The sequence below is a fragment of the Scomber japonicus genome, chromosome 13, assembly GCF_027409825.1.
Source record: "Scomber japonicus isolate fScoJap1 chromosome 13, fScoJap1.pri, whole genome shotgun sequence".
NCBI lineage: Eukaryota > Metazoa > Chordata > Actinopteri > Scombriformes > Scombridae > Scomber > Scomber japonicus.
Window position 1 is genome coordinate 10218643 of NC_070590.1, and position 18580 is coordinate 10237222.

Here is an 18580-nt window from a genome sequence, read left to right on the forward strand (position 1 = left end):
CATTGTCAACCACAGTGGCACAGTGGCATCAAAGCAGACAAAACGTCCACTGAGTACTTTAAAAGAAATAGATTTTAAGTCAAGTCAGAGGCACAAAATATTGTTTCAGACAGATGTTTATCTGAGGGGCTGAGTAAAGAACCAGTAGCCTGTTTCTTTATTGTAGGGTTTTGATAGTGAGGAGCAGTGAGTTGTGGGCACGTCCGACTACTGTTTAGTTGTCTGTTGGCTGCATTCCATTTCAACTGTTGACTGACGGCCGATCATACTCTAAAACGGCATTATCATATATTTATATGTCAAAGACAATGTGGCAGAGGATATTTAATATGAATATAATATGAATAATATTTCATTAACCACTTAACGCACGCTGTTCCGTTTACGGGACAGGACGGATGTTAGGAGGTAGCCACACGTTCTTCTGGATGTTTTAAACACCAACCCTTAAACATATATATTCATGCCGTACATCGTTGGAAAGCTTAGATTGTCCTGATTCATTCAAGACCACTCACGACTTATATGGTTGCTCACAGCCGTAATAGTATTAGCGATTAGCTCGGCTAGCCACTCAGCTAAAGTAAGAACAGCTATAATGCTACATACCTTCAAAGTCTTCTCTTTATCCACAACGATCATCTTATGACTCAGGACTTTCTGTACAGCTCGCCAAATATCCATTCTTATGAAATATGAAATCCGTTTCCATAAAACCGGAATACTTTCCTCAATATGTCCATGTATTTAGTCCAACACGTAACGTAATAACACAAATAACAAACCATATACGGTCCCTTTTACGTCATTTCCTGACCTGCACGTCCATCTCAGAGTACACGTGACTAGATGTTTACGACCGTGAGCCTCTCCTGCTTCTGACGACACCACACACAAGCCAATCGGTGTTTAGGATTAGGCAGTACATGTCTCCAAAGCCAATGAGGACATGTGACCGACAACAATGACGACACGGATTTGATTGACAGCTGTTCTAGCCTATGGAAATATTCGGTGAAATGAAGTTGATAACCTTTTAGCCAATAGTCAGAGGTTTCCAACGGTGTATGACACTAAGCTATTACGTTTGGCTGTCCATAAACAAACTCCAAGCGTAACCAGCGTGCGCCCGGTGCGTAAAAGAGTTGAACCATATATCATTACGCACACGGCATTTTGGTACACGGTTGGTTCTTCTTCGACTTAACATATGACTTATACCAAAATAAACAGATAGATAGATAGATAGATATGGCCAAACAAAAAATATGGTTATATGTAATAATAATAATAATAATAATAATAATATGGCGTCAGCTTTCATTTGATTGTAGGCAAAGGGGATGTGAAGTTATAGGTGTTTGATTGCGGTTATACAGCTTTGGTAACCAAGTGTCCATTTGGAGTCTCCAAAAAGGACCTGAGGAAAACGCATGGACATACCTGTTGAAAAATAATTCTGAAAAATTCATCTTTTGGTCATTTGACTCCAAATTTGGACTGCATGAAGCCAAGACATGTGGCTGTGGCCTCATTGTGTCTATATCCTGCTGAGAGGTCCCTGAATGTCTGTACACATGTCATTGTAAAGGCAAACCTATGGGCGAGTAAACAACCCCATCATTGTAACCTCTGCCACTCTTTGTCAGTAAGTCACAGAATCACACAGACACTTTTACAAGAATCCTGAGAGTGTTTCCTTTCCAATGATACCAGACACATCTCTGAGTCTCAAACTATGTGGGATCTGTGCTGCTCACAACTTGGGCATGTCGTTTAGGCTAACAGCATAAAAAACAGGGGCGTGTGTTAAGTGGTTAAATAATGTTAAATCACACACTCAGGGTGTGTCCATGTAGATCAAATATTTAACCATTTCCATATAAATGGGATAAAGATGTGGTTTTCAAGCAGAAATTTACATTTAACATATTTCTTTTAATCTTTGCACTTGTCATTTCATCAAACTGCACTGTCCTCCGTCCGTCCATCCGTCTTCTGCCGATTATCCGGGGTCAGGTCGTGGGGGCAGCAGCCTAAGCAGGGAAGCCCAGACTTCCCTCTCCCCAGCCACTTTGTCCACCTCACCAGGGAGGCGTCCGGGAGGCATCCTAACTAGATGTCTGAACCACATCATAGGAGGGTATGCTTGTGCGCTTGTACCCACGATCTTGTTCTTTTGGTCACTACACAAAGCTCATGTACTGTCCTTATATGACTTATTTTAGGATTTTGCATGTTCTCATTGTGTGGGAGCTGCAAAGCTCCCACACTATGTTATCTTCGCTCTTTATTTATTTATTTATTTATTATTTATTATTATTATTTCGCCGTTTTTCGTAGCGTAACTAGTCCTACACGATTTGTCGTATCAACTTCGTTTCAATGTCAAATTGTACATATCCATAAGGAGATGTGTGCTATTACTTTTCATATCTCTAACATATTCCATTGATTTTATATAATTTTTTAAAACATTAAAATTTATAATGGAAAGTCAATGGGAGCGATGTTTGAAAGCTCATATCTCAAGAAGTAAAAGTGCTAAAGTGTTCAAACTTCAACTACAGGTGGCCCATGAGCAAATGCTTCACATATTGTAAAGAATGATCTGTAGCGCCACCATGTGGTCAGTTATTACATGTTTTACATTTTGGCTTATAACTCATGAACCGTAAGGCGTATTCAAACAATCTTTGCACAGTGTGTTCCTTGGATGGTACCAAGTAGACTGATATAGGCCACGCCCATTTGCGTCTAGAACATTTTTCCGCCATTTTGATTTTTTTGAAAAATACATTTTTTACTACTTTTGGCACATTTTTCATCCAATCTTCACCAAACTTGGTACACAACATGTTTAGAGGACCCCGAACACAGCTATTATCTTCGTTTTTTGGTAACCCATACCGTTTGTCCGTATTTTGTTAGCAAACTTTTGGGGGCGTGGCCTGATGCATTTAACGATCAATAACTCTTCAATGCCGATTCGGATCAACACCAAATTTGATAATCTTGTACACATGGTGGCACTGTACCATTATGTAAAATTTGATACAATTTTACCAAATGGGGGCGCTACTGTAATATTATAACACAATATTCCTACAGTTCTGTTGTCTTCAATGAAATGAAACTTGGTACATTAGTTCTCCATGTCAATGTGTACGATATAGTGAAACATGGAGCCAATAGCCCCACCTTGTGGCCATTAGTGAAACACCAACATATGACTTATTAAGTTCCATATCTTTTAATGTCAACCTTCTATGATGACAGCAGAATTGTACAGATGGGGATATTGAACACCTTTGTGGTATTTAATGAAACTTCACCTGTAGGTGGCGCCACAAAATGTTGAATAATTGCTGCTCCAACAGAAATCTGCAGTGAAGGTAGCAATAACAGGAATGGTGGCAGCGGCTGCATCTGGCAGTTTGCGAGGGATGCGTCTGGCAGTTTGCAGCTCCCACACGCAATTTCTTATGAAATTGCAAAATTTTCTAGTTTGCATCTGTTGTCCCCTGGCAGGTTACACACACACACACACACACACACACACACACACACACACACACACACACAAACACATACAAAACAAGACAAGAATACATAACACAATCGTAAAACAATTGTGCGTGATGATGTAAGGTGCATATCAGAAGTTACAAGTTCATATGAACCTACAAATGTCATGCCAACAGCTTCATACAGTGTTATTATTATTATCCCCAGCTCTCCATAGGCCCTGCTCAGGGTGTGGCTCCTGCTGCCCACCTCCACTGGCATGCACCTGGTCCTCCACCTGTTCTTCCGACAATTTTGTACGAGCTCTTGGTACTTTGCCCTCTTCCTTTCTTGAGCTTCCATCGTCTCCTCCCAGGGCACTGTTAGCTCCAGCAGAATAAGTTGCTTTGTGCCCTCAGAGACCAAGATGATGTTGGGTCTCAAGTCAGACTGGGTGATGTATGGTGGAATTCTCAGCTGCTTTTCCAGGCCGATTGTCATCACCTAGTCTCAGGCATTTAATCTTTAACCATTTCCATGTATACTACCGGTCAAAAGTTCTGGAACACCCCAATTTTTCCAGTTTTTTTTATTGAAAAAATGTTTTCAAGCTTACCATCTTCGTCTTTTTTGGCATAGCTTGGACTTATGTTTTGGGTCATTATCTTGCTGTAGGATGAACCCCTGACCAACTACGTGCATACCAGAGGGTACTGCATGGCGCTGCAGAATGCTTTTTGATGGTGAAGGAGACTGCACTCACTGACACCTTGACTTTCTTCGCAATTTCTCTGTGACTACATTTTAAGTGTTTTTGTATAATTTTCTGTTTTGGGTAACCTTACCTTTTTTTTTTAACCTCTGGCAGTTCACCACTTACTTTTGTACCATTTCAAGCTATTCATTGGGCTTGAACTGCTTGAATTTCAATAAAAAACTGGAAAAATTGGGGAATTCTAAAATGTTTGACTGGTAGTGTAAATGGGATAAAGATGTGGTTATCAAGCAGAAATTTATATTTCACATATTTCTTTTAATCTTTGCAGTTGTCCCTCTCATAGCCAACATTTCATCAAACTGTACTGTCCTTTTACTTACTTACTTACTGTTCTGGCAATATTTATTCATCAAGAAGTACAAAGCCGTTCGTTGTCTTTCTCTAGTTTATTCAGTCGTCTGCAGAGGAAACAGTCAGATTATATACAATACATTATCACAGAAAGGATGACCTTGTTCTATCAATGTAAGCACAATAGTCACGTCATAATGTGTGTACAATCAGGAAAATAGTTAATCAGTAGATTATAACATACATGATGTTCACTCAAAGTTCAATGAGGTTCATTCAATCAGCACACATGCTCACACACGTGTGCGAGTATGCATTGCAGATCAACAGTGAGTGCAGGATTGATTACTCTTGAGCCAGCTCTTCAGATGTGTTTTGAATATGGCATATGTATCACATTCCAAACTATTCCAAATGTGACCGCTTTTGAGTCCTTAGCAACCACCATAGCAACGATCAACACTGATAACTCCTGGTTAAATGTTTAATAATATAGCGTTTATATTTTTAAAGTAATATATAATATTCGTGGATTACTGGATTTTAATCAATAGATTAAATTAGATTAAATCGGTGAGACACAGCCTAGCCCAGAAGCCCTGTATATAAGACAGCTGCAGCGGCTCACTAGTTCCATCTTAGGGGACAGGTCTCACCCCCTGTATAGTGACTTCCTGCTCCTCCTATCTGGCTGCAGGTACACCGTACCTAGGACCAAAACTAAAAGGCACAGGTCTAGCTTTGTCCCTGCAGCCATCATACATCTTAATAAGAACTAGTGATCCCTTGATGATGGTTGAGGAGTTGTGGAGTTGATGATGATGATGATAGTGATGATAATGTTGATGTTGACGATGATTGTGTTGATGATGGCGATGATATCGAGGGCCAAGAGAGCGTAAGTGACATTTCACCAACTTTACAGGAGAGCCAAAACAAAAACAAACAAAAAATGGCCATAGTTTCCTCTTACTTTCTGTACTGATTTCACCTATTTAAAGCACATGTATTAACCCAGATGGATGACACAAAACTTAATGAATAATAATTTATCTTTAAGTTTAAAAAAAAATATTTTCTACATTTCTAAATTTAAGAAATAGTCACACCTTTTTGGCACCAATGTTTTAATACCATTTGGATATAACATATGGGCGTATCTGACTATTTCATGAGCAGAAAAGAATATGAATGTGCTTTTAAAAGAGCAACAGTCATTTTTACACAATAAAAGGCAGTAAACAATATTTATTAGATTATTTATTTCAATGCTATTTCTTTTTGATTAGTTGCACTATCAATACAATAGACATAAAGCAATTATAATGATACAATACAATGAACATCTATGAATTGAAGAATTCATTTTAATTATGACTGGACAATATTTATTAAAATGTTTTCAAAATTTTAAGTATGCGCAACAATATTCTTTTAAAAATTGCTATGTGCCCTTCTGACTCTAACTGCTTCTGTATGTTCATAGTTAAGACCTTTGGTTTTTGTTTAATGACTTAAAATGTATAAATATTTTACTTACATAATTTTTTCAGTAGAAAGAGCTCATCACTGTTTTGTATGAATGTCTCTCACTGCAAGCCAAATTTACCTGCGGGTACAAATAAAGAAATCTAATCTAATCTAATCTACATTGTTAAGTGAAAAAGGGTTCAGATGAGGAAGTTCAAAGTTAGCACTGTCCTGTCCTGTCCTGTCCTGTCCTGTCCTGTCCTGTCCTGTCCTGGACCCTTCAATGCCCAAAGGTGGTCTGTGGGTAAAAGTTGCTCCAGAAGACATCTGATGGAGTTGTGCTAAAGTCTGAGCCCAAAGTTGTGTACTGCGGCAGGTCGTCTAGTTCGTCGTCTATAAAGCAAACAGAGAATCCAAGGTCAGTATGTTTAAGAAGAATGCAAAGCTCTAGTGTGTATGGTACCAGTCAAAACTAATCAATCAAACTTTTCAGGGAGAAAATGTATCCAAACTTCAGACTAGTACTGTATATTAGTAGCTGTGTTTTAACCTAAGATACTAAACTGAGGATCAGTTTACTTGTAAAAAGGAGTGCCACCCTAAAATAGAGGGTTTAACACAAAAATACTACTGCTATTGCTCCTGGGTTTACGTTCTCATAGTTTAAATGAATACTGCTATAAAGGCCAGTACCTTGCCACATGTATTTCTTTCTGTAAGCTGTTTAAAGGATGATGTTGCTGATTATGAACAAACACACATTGACATCTATATTTTACACTTATATTCCTAAATTAGCAACACAGGTTGTGATTTTCAAGCAACAGGTGGACTACCATCATTTAGATGCCAAATGTACTTATTGTCACCATCCAAAGGCATTATTTTGCAGGTTGATTTACTCGTCTTTTCATGTGACTAAATGTCCAAGAGACAGCTGTCCATCTGAGCCATCAACTAGCAACATTTACCTGAGGAAGATTCACTCCACTGGCTCCCAGGACTGATGCATGCTTCATTGCTCAGGAACCCCTTGCCGTCTAAACACCTTGGAAACCAGTCTGATTCTTTCTCCAGTTGCTGGCAAATCTGAAAGAGCAACAACTGGACTTAGTATGGCTATATTTGACACAGCTAGTTTTCCCACGCCAAACAATTTTACTGTTTTGGGTATTCTTACACAACCCAAAAAGGCAGAATAAGACAAACATGGGTATTCCTGACAATGAAAAATGCATGCTGGGAAGAACAGGAGGCAGAGGCCATGCTTACCTTGATAATGTCGTCGTTCATATTGTCATACTCTGGAAGATCACAGTGAAGAGAGAGGGAGAGAAAGAGAAAATGATATGAGTATTTGTTTCAATTTCCCTAAATGGCAACAAATAATGCTACATTTATCAGCAAGTATGACATTTGGTATTTGCTGTTATCTAAACACTGTAGTGCCAGTGTGCTGCTCTGTGGCTGTTGTCTTACCGGGGCTGTGTTCAGGTGAAACTTCAAATCTGTGGCAAAAGTTGTTTGGAAAGGACTCAAGCCCGATCTCCACTGATGTAGACCAGTCAGGAACTTCAGCTGAAGGCACATATGTGAAATCTGCAAAGACGGCAAACAATAGAATTAAATATTACAATTTATAGTCCAATATATTCTGACGGATTATCAATCTTATTCTCTAATTATACATATTTACATGCTCACCTTTCTGCTCTGTGTCCACTGTGCTGTCCACTGTGTTTTCCTGAGTGGATGAGTTGTCATTTTGTAGCCGTGTCTGATCCATGGGGGACTGAGTATCACTGAAGTCTTCTTCCTCCATCTTGACCTGCTGAGGAAGATAATAGCACCATTGGTTTGTGATATTTCCATCAGAAAAAAAAAGAAATTGCACTGCACTGGTGCCATAAAAATAACATAATTTGAATCGGCCTCTGATTAAGTCAACAAGTAGCATGATCATAAAATATCTACAAAATTTACCTTCTTCCTTTGTTTTGTTTCCTTTACTTTGCTTCGTTTATCTGTGCAGATGGAGAGAAAAAGAATAAGTCATTTCCCATATTAAACAGCTCACAATGTAATTGTAGAGAAAACTGATTAATGAGTAACACTAAAAAAGAAAAGAGATCCAGCAGCCTGCAGATAGTGCACACTAGTGTTAATTCAAGTTAGAAAAAACAGCCTGCTCACTTCCTGTCAGTTATCTCACCTCTTGGTTTTGGGGTGTAAGGAAGCATCCTGAAGACACGTACTGCTTGGTGGCCTTTGTTGACGCTCTTGTCTTTCATCTCCTTGATGTCTGGCAGTGAATTCATTTCACAACGGAAGTTGGCCTTCAATGTCTTTGGGTCGCAGGTTTGGCCTTCTTTGTATTTCCCTGCAGAACACATTTTGTTTAATTTCATACCCTTTTCCACACAAAAGGATTTTCTGAAAAGCAGAGTTTAGGTGTTTATGCCTGCTTGCTCACCTGTGTGGATGGCCCACTCTTTGAACAGACAAGCGTCCTTGTCCATCTCCCAGCCATGCCGAGCTGCATGCTTCCAGGGAATGGAGAACATTTTTTTGTCCTGGGGAAAAAAAACTACTGAGCTAGAACATATTTATTATATATACATACATATATATGTGTGTGTGTGTGTATATACATATATATATATATATATATATATATATATATATATATACACATGTATGTATATATATATATATATATATATATTGTATGCTGCTCCAAATACGCCTCTCACCTTGTCCACCCAATTGAGTCCGGCGACGCTGTTGGAATCGATCATCTTCTCCAGCCATGGGCGCATCCTCATTCTTGATACAGGCATGGTTGTCTAAAATATACAACAACAGAGGAAAGGAGGACCGATTCGTTAGATACACGAGGAATGCAGTAGTGAGAATGATCTGCGTGTTGGTCGCGCGCAGGAGGGTGAGAGGAAGTTCATGGCCGAGGCATGGGGGAAAGGAGGGGAGAGAGGGCAGGCTCAATTTGCGGCAGCGGCATCTTCTGCGGCATTTCTTGCGGCACCCAGAGATGCCGCAGCTAGATGTCGCTTGTAGGCACTTTCCGTGGCATTTTTTGCGGCATTTTCTGCGGCATTTCTTGCGGCACCCACAGATGCCGCAACTAGATGTCGGTAGTAGGCACTTTACGCGGCAATGATTTCATGACTGTGGCATGGTTTTAGGCTTTAGATGGCAATTTACAGACATGTCAACGTTAGAAAATAATTATGTTTTGATGCCACACATGTTAAACGTAGCCTAAAGAATACATATAGAATGGTTGCCATGTTTGGGTTTCCCTGTCCTCATCTTTCTTTATCCACTATAACTAAAATGGACGTGTGCTAAGGCAATACTTACAATAAGATTTGTGACACTTTATGACACAATGAGACTGCGTCACATTTTTAACATCAGCTTTTTAGGCAATTGGTCTATAATACTGATAAACGGATTTGTGTATTTTTGTTATAGTGTTGGAGATATGTGACATAATAAGAGGCAAGGCCTACTAAAATAGCCTATACTTAATTTTTATGAGAGATTTTTTTTTTAATTATGGAAAATTGTGTATAAAACCGCATTTTTAAATATCATAACCTACTTTGGAGAGTTACCTGTCACACCTGGCAACCCGAGAGCGTGTCAAATCATTTTGACGACTGCCCACTCATTTGTCACATCAGCGTACGACTGTCAGTCCTGTATTTCAAATCCCTAAAGAGACATTGACGACTGGAGAAACATAGGTAAGTCATAATCAATTTAGTCAAATGTGTGCCTTGATTTTAGTTGTATAATTTAAAGCGTCTGCTATTTCCACTCAAGTAATTTGACAATTAAAATAATACCACAACTACAGCATAATGAAAACGTGACTTCACTCTATTTATTGTTATTTGGTTTTTAGGTTTTGATCCGGTGGTTGCAAACAAGCAGCAACATGTGCCGATATCGAGCTGAAAAAGTGCTTCAGGAGTGCTCAACTACCTGGGAAGAGCAAAGGTACACAACTTATTTGCAGTGTGGGTGTAGATGCCAAATTTGTGCCAGTAAATAATTTATGGCGCTAGTTGTGGCATAAAGTGGTTTTGCATCAATACACTTAACCTATATAATTTCTTTTTTATTTTCCAGTGCTGAAGATATGATAACAGCAGACACAGAGGAAGAGGTAACAAGTTACTATTTCTGCACCTAACAAAAGAGCTTTACATATTGGCTCTCAGAAAGTACTGCTGCATCTTATTGTGAAATGAAAAAGTAATTTTGTATTACAGGTTTATGTTATAGCCCACTTAACTTGATCAGTAGTGAGTGCTGATTGGGGGAAGCCATACAGCACATTTAGAGACACCATATATCAAAAATATTAAATGTCACAGATATCTAAACATTTTGCCAGATCCATTATTGTATATTGTAAAAGTGGATCTAAACAAATACAAAATTGGTAGATGAAATCCATACATCTATCTGCTGTTGCTTATCCGGAAAAAGATCACAATGGTAACTTATTGGAAATTGAGATATTCATCACCTCAGCAACACCTTACAGGTCCTCCTTATTACGTACAAGTTATGAACTAGGCTCTATTGGTTAATGGTGTGCAATTAAAAAATTCAAAATTTTAACCCTATTTGAGAATGACATCCATACCTGGACCATGTTTTCATCTTCACTGCAGCAAAATGTGTTTCTCCGCGATGTTGTGGCAGCTGCAGACTGGTGCAAAAAGAGATCCTTTGAAGGACAATTGAAACTGCCAGCGGTTCTTTCAATGGACAACAAAGAAAAAAAGGACCTGCTGGAGGAACTGAAAGTGTGGAACGAGGACTACGACGAATGTTCTCCAGCAGAACACCTCACATTTGTGTTTGGAAAAAAGACCGAATATGACACTTTCAATCAAGAATTGATAGATAAAATGGACTTGAAAGTGTGGGCTAGATTTGAAGATTAATGTGCTTTATGCACACATCCACTACTTACTGAATTTCAGCCTGCTCCTGGTTTCCCGTCCTACAAACGGATTAATCCAGGTGTGTCTGACCAAAAGTTGAGGTCAGACACACCTGGATTAATCCGTTTGTCCAATAATGTAGGACGGGAAACCAGGAGCAGGCTGAAATTCAGTAAGTAGTGGATGTGTGCATATAGCTCTCTCTCTCTCTCTCTCTCTCTCCCTCTCCCTCTCTCTCTCTCTCTCTCTCTCTCTCTCTCTCTCTCTCTCTCTCTCACACACACACACACACACACACACAACCTTGTTCAATTGTTGTGTTTGTTTCTTTTTGTTAATAAATTTTTATGGAAAACATTGCAAGGCTATTAATTGAAACCATAAAAATGTAATTTCAAGGGTTGAATTCATCAAAATTACGTATGCTTAAAGTTAGGAACAGGGCAGAAATGAAGAGAATTATTAAAAATAATAATAAATAAACAGCAGAACAAATCTATTAATCTGTTTGGCTATAATTTTGAGATGTTTCGTGGTTGATGGTTTATCTGGACAAATTGTAGTAGGCTATAATTTGGATATCATTGCTAAATACTTCCTCAGGTTTCCCCGAAATTCAAACTAATAGCCTATCCCGCACTTAGGCTATTATCATCTGCCCCGTCCCCCTACGTGTTCCTCCATGCTCCAGCACATGGTGACACAAGCATTATCCCCCGGCACACAGCGGCTTGCCGTATCACATAATTGCACCCAGCAGCCGCGGCATCTCTGGGTGCTGCAAAAAATGCCACGGAAAGTGCCGCAAAAAATGCCACAGAAAGTGCCTACTAGCGACATCTAGCCGCGGCATCTGTGGGTGCCGCAAGAAATGCCGCAGAAAATGCCGCAAAAAATGCCACGGAAAGTGCCTACTAGCGACATCTAGCTGCGGCATCTCTGGGTGCCGCAAGAAATGCCGCGGAAAGTGCCGCTGCCGGCGGCAGCCAGCGGCACTTTCTGCGGCATCTCTGGGTGCCGCAAGAAATGCCGCGGAAGATGCCGCTGCCGGCGGCAGCCAGCGGCACTTTCTGCGGCATCTCTGGGTGCCGCAAGAAATGCCGCGGAAGATGCCGCTGCCGCAAATTGAGCCAGCCCCTACTGAAGGAGGGGGCGTTTACATGTAGGAGTCCGCTTTACTTAAAAAGGTCATAAAAGAAAAAAAAGATTGGAGTTTAATTTTTTTTGTTTGTTTGTTTGCTTATTTGTTTAATGGTCCAATTGCGCTTGAATTCATTTTGCATTGTAAACGTTTTAAAAGAACTAAAAAGATCCACTACCCCTGTTTGCGCGCCGGGGGTACACACACCTCCTCCTGCACTGCGACGTGCATAAGATACACATGGGTTCAAAAAAGTTTAATAAACTTCTGACTGAGCGCAATATGTGCAAGAATTAGGCTACAGAAACACTACCATCCGAAAAGGTACATCATAACACAACAGAGTGAAGGAGAAAAGAGGAAAAGAGCAGGAGAACAATGGGTATTCCCGGCTGGGCACGCCGTAAAAAAATGTCCACCCATTAAAAAATGTAAATCTCACGTCTAAGATCTCTAGTTTCATGGGGGATCATAATTTTATTTTTCTAATGAAGTGTGCATTTCGTGAAAAGAGGCAGATCACTACAGTTAACAATAAAAATAACCCTAATTCATAATAAGTGCATGTTAAAATCAGGTGGACATCTTTTACAGTGGATTGGCGCATGAAAGAAGTAAACAACAGAGTGAAGGAGAAAAGAGGAGGAGAACAGGGTGGAAAGGCAGAAATAAAGAAGTAAACAGAGTGAAGGAGAGAAGAGGAGGAGAACAGGGAAAGGCAGAAATAAAGACGTAAACAGAGTGAAGGAGAAAAGAGGAGGAGAACAATGTAGAAAGGCAGAAATAAAGAAGTAAACAGAGTGAAGGAGAAAAGAGGAGGAGAACAGTGTGGAAAGGCAGAAATAAAGAAGTAAACAACAGAGTGAAGGAGAAAAGAAGAAAATATTAGGCTACAGAATCCGAAAAGGTACATCATAACATCAGTTATTCCTTTGAGTATCCCCTGTGCATTTATTGAAGATTTTCAATATCCATTCTCGAAAAGCAGCAGAGTCAATAAATAAATATAAACGATAGCATGCAAATAATATAATAATTTAAGTATACGTGGTAAATTAATATCAGATCACTTACAGACTTGTCTCGATCTAAGATCCGTACGGTAGAAGTGTACAAGCAGGATATAGTCCGATTTGTTTAAGTTCCAGAGAAACTTCTCCTTGTCTTTGTGTTGTCCACTTGGATACCTTTCTTAATCCGAAGTGAACACACACTACTCGCTCAGATGACTTTTATATTGACTATTTATAGAGCCTCTCTTTGTATAGCGGGTAGGCTATTCCCCGGCTGGGCACGCTGTAAAAAATGTCCACCCATTAAAAAAATTTAAATCTCACGTCTAAGATCTCTAGTTTCATGGGGGGGTCATACTTTTATTTTTCTAATGAAGTGTGCATTTCGTGAAAAGAGGCAGATCATTACTGTTAACAATAAAAATAACCCTAATTCATAATTCAAAAAAAAAAAGTGAATGTTAAAATCAGGTGGACATCTTTTACAGTGGATTGGCGCATGAAAGAAGTAAACAATAGAGTGAAGGAGAGAAGAGGAGGAGAACAGTGTGGAAAGGCAGAAACAAAGAAGTAAACAACAGAGTGAAGGAGAGAAGAGGAGGAGAACAGGGTGGAAAGGCAGAAACAAAGAAGTAAACAACAAAGTGAAGGAGAGAAGAGGAGGAGAACAGGGTGGAAAGGCAGAATTTAAGAAGTAAACAGAGTGAAGGAGAGAAGAGGAAAAGAGCAGAAGAACAATGTAGAAAGGCAGAAATAGAGAAGTAAACAGAGTGAAGGAGAGAAGAGGAGGAGAACAGGGTGGAAAGGCAGAAACAAAGAAGTAAACAGAGTGAAGGAGAGAAGAGGAGGAGAACAGGGTGGGAAGGTAGAAACAAAGAAGTAAACAGAGTGAAGGAGAAAAGAGGAAAAGAGCAGGAGAACAATGTAGAAAGGCAGAAATAAAGAAGTAAACAGAGTGAAGGAGAAAAGAGGAAAAGAGCAGGAGAACAATGTAGAAAGGCAGAAATGAAGAAGTAAACAGAGTGAAGGAGAGAAGAGGAGGAGAACTGGGTGGAAGGCAGAAATAAAGAAGTAAACAGAGTGAATGTAGGGAAGAGAAGCTCTAGCTGGGTGCTAGTTCTGATTATATTACCAAGTTCACACAGGAGTGTCGGTCAGAACACCACTTAAGGCCATTTCCAGAGTATGGAGGAATAAAGAACAGAGAGGCCGATCTGCAGTTTACTCTCTTTACTTCTTCTTTGCAGGTAAGTATACAGAGCTTCCAGAACAGCTGGATCTTACAGTTGTGATTGTGTGGTTTCTCTATAAAGAAAGAATAACAAATACAACTCAATAAAGGATAACCACATATCCATACATTAATCTTACACACATGAAGTAATATAAATAATATCACCAACCTAATATCAACTAACAGTAATTAAACCAAAGGAGGTAATCAAATGATTACAATCTTACATTTCTCTTACTCATTTACACTAGAATGAAACAGAAATATACTCCAAACACTCAATACACAGGTTTCTCAGGCTTATTTACACTGTCAAGCTACAGCTAATGCTGACATACCACTTCCTGTGGCAGCTGGATGCTCTTATTGTGAAATCATTGTCAGCGCGCCACTTCCGGTGGCTAATTAGTCTTAGCTTTCATTTTTTATGATCAACTTTTTATTGACACCATGTAAGCCATTCAAACAAAAGCGTACACTTTGCTCATTATGTGCAAGAAAACAGGTGTTTACAAAATAGTGTGCAGAGTACTCATCAGATGGTGCCATTAGAGAAAAAAGAAACAAGGAAAAAACACCTATACACCGAACAAGATAAGAAACCCCCCCTCTCCCCTCCCCATGCGCCCACCCAGCGGTCTCAAAACAAACAGGGAGAGAAAAAACAAAAAACAAAAACAAAAACAAAAAAAAAACACAACAACAAACACCTTGTCTACTCATCCCCTACTGGAGCTCTATCTGGTTCCTGTGTGACTGAGGTCATCATATTATAAATCTGTTCAGCCGATTCCTTCTAGAGGTTAACAGTCTTAAGTTTTGCCTTGTTTATCCTTGCTGTAGAGAGCTCAAGCATGACTATATCCAGAAAGTATGCCAGCCATTTCCGGATAGAAAGTGAATGTGGAGGTAGCCATTGTTGGACTATGATTTTCTTGGCAGCTGTTGAGCCAGCCAGCCAAATTTTCCTCTGTCTTTCGATCATCTCTAACTTAGAGTCATCATTCAATAACCAGACAATGGGATTAACCGGAATTGGGCACCCTATTAGATCAGATATTATTGCTGCTATTTTATGCCAAAAAGCATGTACTTCTTCACATTCCCAGACCATGTGTAAGAAGGTCCCGGTTAGTTCAGGTTCACAGAAGGTACAATAAGGGTTGGGAATGGCTTTAGTAATGTATCTTTTCTGAGGGGTCCAATATGTCCTATGGCATATATTAAAGTGGATATGTTGATGATTTGGGTTTTTAGAACAGTGAAAGATGTTATCCCAAACTGCCTCCCAATCAATTGCATTCTCCTCAACATTTAAATCTCTTTCCCATGTCTTAATTATTGGAAGTTCACCTGTTGCTGTCTTGTGTAAACCCTGGACAATACTCTTCTCGCAGGGAAATCAAAAAAGCACTTAAAGATTGGGTGGGCCTCAGGGACTTTCCCCCATGATACTCCATGACATTGGAGTGCTGATCTTAAGCACAGATAAATATAAGAATAGGAACATCAAAACTGGTTCTGAGCTCCTCAAAACTCAAGAAGCCCTTTTCATTGAACAGTTGCTCCAGTGTGTAAACCCCCTTCTCACTCCATTGTCTGCACACAAAGGGTTTATTACCAGACATCAAATGTGTGTTATGCCATAAGGGAGTATGTCTGTGCCACTTATTAGTATATCCCAAGTGTCCTTCTGCCTGTTCAAGATTAGCTACTGTGTTTGTGATAATAGGGCCATAGGTGATCAAACACTTTTTCAGGGAGACACCTGCAAAGGCAAAGTCCTGTACTCTTATGGGTCCAATAAGTTGTTCTATTTCTCTTCATGGGACAGTAGATGAGGGGTCCATCCACACCCTAAGGGCACGTAACTGGAAGGCCAAGTGATACATTTTAAAGTTGGGAAGCGCTAATCCTCCATTACTTGTGGCCCGCTGTAAAGTATGGAGTTTTAAAAGGCAGAAATAAAGAAGTAAACAACAGAGTGAAGGAGAAAAGAGGAAAAGAGCAGGAGAACAATGTAAAAAGGCAGAAATAAAGAAGTAAACAGAGTGAAGGAGAGAAGAGGAAAAGAGCAGGAGAACAATGTAAAAAGGCAGAAATAAAGAAGTAAACAGAGTGAAGGAGAGAAGAGGAGGAGAACAGGGTGGAAAGGCAGAAATAAAGAAGTAAACAGAGTGAAGGAGAGAAGAGGAAAAGAGCAGAACAATGTAAAAAGGCAGAAATAAAGAAGTAAACAGAGTGAAGGAGAGAAGAGGAAAAGAGCAGGAGAACAGTGGGTAGTCCCCGGCTGGGCACGCTGTAAAAAACCCTGTGTTCGACTTTAATTGACATAACACAAAACAGAGTGAATACTATAGTATGATGAGCCAATATTATATACAACAAAGTGCATGTCATTATAGTATTATTATTATTATTATTATTATTATTATTATTATAGGCTAATATAGTGTATATAATATGTTGTTATAGCATTGCACTAGTAGCAAATATTACTTTTTGTGTTGTTTGTTTGTTTTTTTGCAGTGAAATAATCTGTTGTATCAGTATGTAGTTTGGAGATTGTTAGTGCAAAGTATCACTCACTGAAACAAGAACATGCATATAATAAACTATAGCACGAAACATGAAAAGCATCATTCCTGTTTCTAACCGCCTGCACACACATACGGACACCGGTACGCATTCATCCTCTGCCAGGTACCAAAGTTCATTCCGCAGACTTACGTGACACACAAACTGTGTAAGGACACAGCCCTTTAGTATAAACAGCAAGCTGTCGGAGAAGTCAGGCATTTACAAGAAATGATGTAGTAATTTTAAGCCGCCAGCAGAGGCAGTGTAGGTCAGGCTTGGTCATAGTCTGCGTGCCTGAATATGGGCCATACAGTATATTACTCTGAACCGATGACACAGAGGATAGTAGGCTGTTACTATGGAAGCAGCAGCTGTGGGTTCAACAGGCTGCTGAGCATTTACACACATTGCCTTTCACATGTGACAGCAAACATGCACAAAACACATAAATGTGCGTGCAAAGGGAAAGAATGGGAATGGCAGGTCATGATCAGTAGTTTGATATTTTATCATATCTTATGATACATTTTAAATTCTGGTGCCCAGTTTTCATGTGAAACTTCCTTTTTTTTTCAAATAAAATTTTTTCCCCTTTGACCTGAATTTAGTCCTTATCTGGAGGAACACAGACATGTTGGCAGGTAGTGGTCAATTTTCACAATAAAAGTTTCCATTTGTTTTTACGTTTGATGAGGTTGTTTGATGTTTTTAATTCAGTTGTAATTTAATTACTAACCAATAAAATAAAGCATAATCAGTTCAAAAGATGTATAATAAAAAACATAATCTCAAACAGCAATAAGTGATAAGAATTTACAAAACGTTGCTCCAAGCTCCTTTTAGTTTATGATTGTGAATGGGAGAGCAGGTGGGAGAGCAAGTGGGAGGAAGGCAAGGACAGGTTGGAGAAAAGAGGGTGATTTGGGTGAAGTCTGATGAACGAGGAGGATAAGGTGGAGAAGAAACAAAACACAGGAGGTGACTAAAAAGTGCTAAAAATAAATAACTAAATATATCATAAACAACAACTCATGCTTACATTTTACAGCCACATGAACGTGTCACTTTTCCATGAATGACACACACTCATCCCTTTGGCACAAGCTGCATCAACCCCACTCAAATTTCTCGTGTTTTCAAAGTTTAGCACCCCCATCAGGCCAAGCAGAGTACTGTTTGTGAGAATGAGATTTCAACCAATGCAGATAAGTGATTACATGAGGGTTGAAATGTTTGATTTACAAAAGTGACTAATAATAGGAAAAATACCTAGAAAGGAGAGAGAGTACTCAAGGCTTTTTTAAACCACAGTTTTTGAAAGTGCATAAAGACAAAATACTAACAACACTTAAGAGATGTGTTCATGGGTTCTGAAGACTTACCTCCTTTTCATCAGAACATTAAGAAACTTTGATGTTCCTTGCTTGCAAAAACAGTGAAAATATTAATTATTCTTATGCACACACTATTTTCAATGGTAGCAAGGTGTAATACTGCAAATGAATGAAATTAAAGATACTGTCAGAAGTCAAAGTGGAGAGCAGGTTTCAAAAATGGTGTGGGGGGGGGGGGGGGGGGGTG

General features: G+C 39.3%; 1 protein-coding gene across 1 annotated transcript; it reads right to left on the reverse strand.

The window, feature by feature from the left end:
- Positions 1-6298: 6298 nt before the first annotated feature.
- LOC128371175 (interferon regulatory factor 1-like) lies at positions 6299-13364 on the reverse strand. The gene is made up of 10 exons (XM_053331420.1): positions 13247-13364; positions 8800-8892; positions 8520-8619; positions 8259-8426; positions 8030-8070; positions 7751-7874; positions 7526-7645; positions 7319-7350; positions 7018-7135; positions 6299-6439 (listed from the first exon to the last, which is right to left on the reverse strand). Exons 2-10 carry the CDS (start codon positions 8884-8886, stop codon positions 6327-6329), a joined length of 903 nt encoding a protein of 300 aa, XP_053187395.1. The 5' UTR covers positions 8887-8892; positions 13247-13364; the 3' UTR covers positions 6299-6326.
- Between the last annotated feature and the right edge of the window lie 5216 nt (positions 13365-18580).

Bases quoted from the DNA above. Each gene is read 5' to 3' on its own strand.
- LOC128371175 (XM_053331420.1), bottom strand. From the start codon at position 8,886: ATGCCTGTATCAAGAATGAGGATGCGCCCATGGCTGGAGAAGATGATC. The intron at 8,620-8,799 runs GTGAGAGGCGTA...TTTTTTCCCCAG, and splicing joins GACTCAATTGGGTGGACAAG to GACAAAAAAATGTTCTCCAT. The intron at 8,427-8,519 runs GTGAGCAAGCAG...TGTGTTCTGCAG, and splicing joins AGAGTGGGCCATCCACACAG to GGAAATACAAAGAAGGCCAA.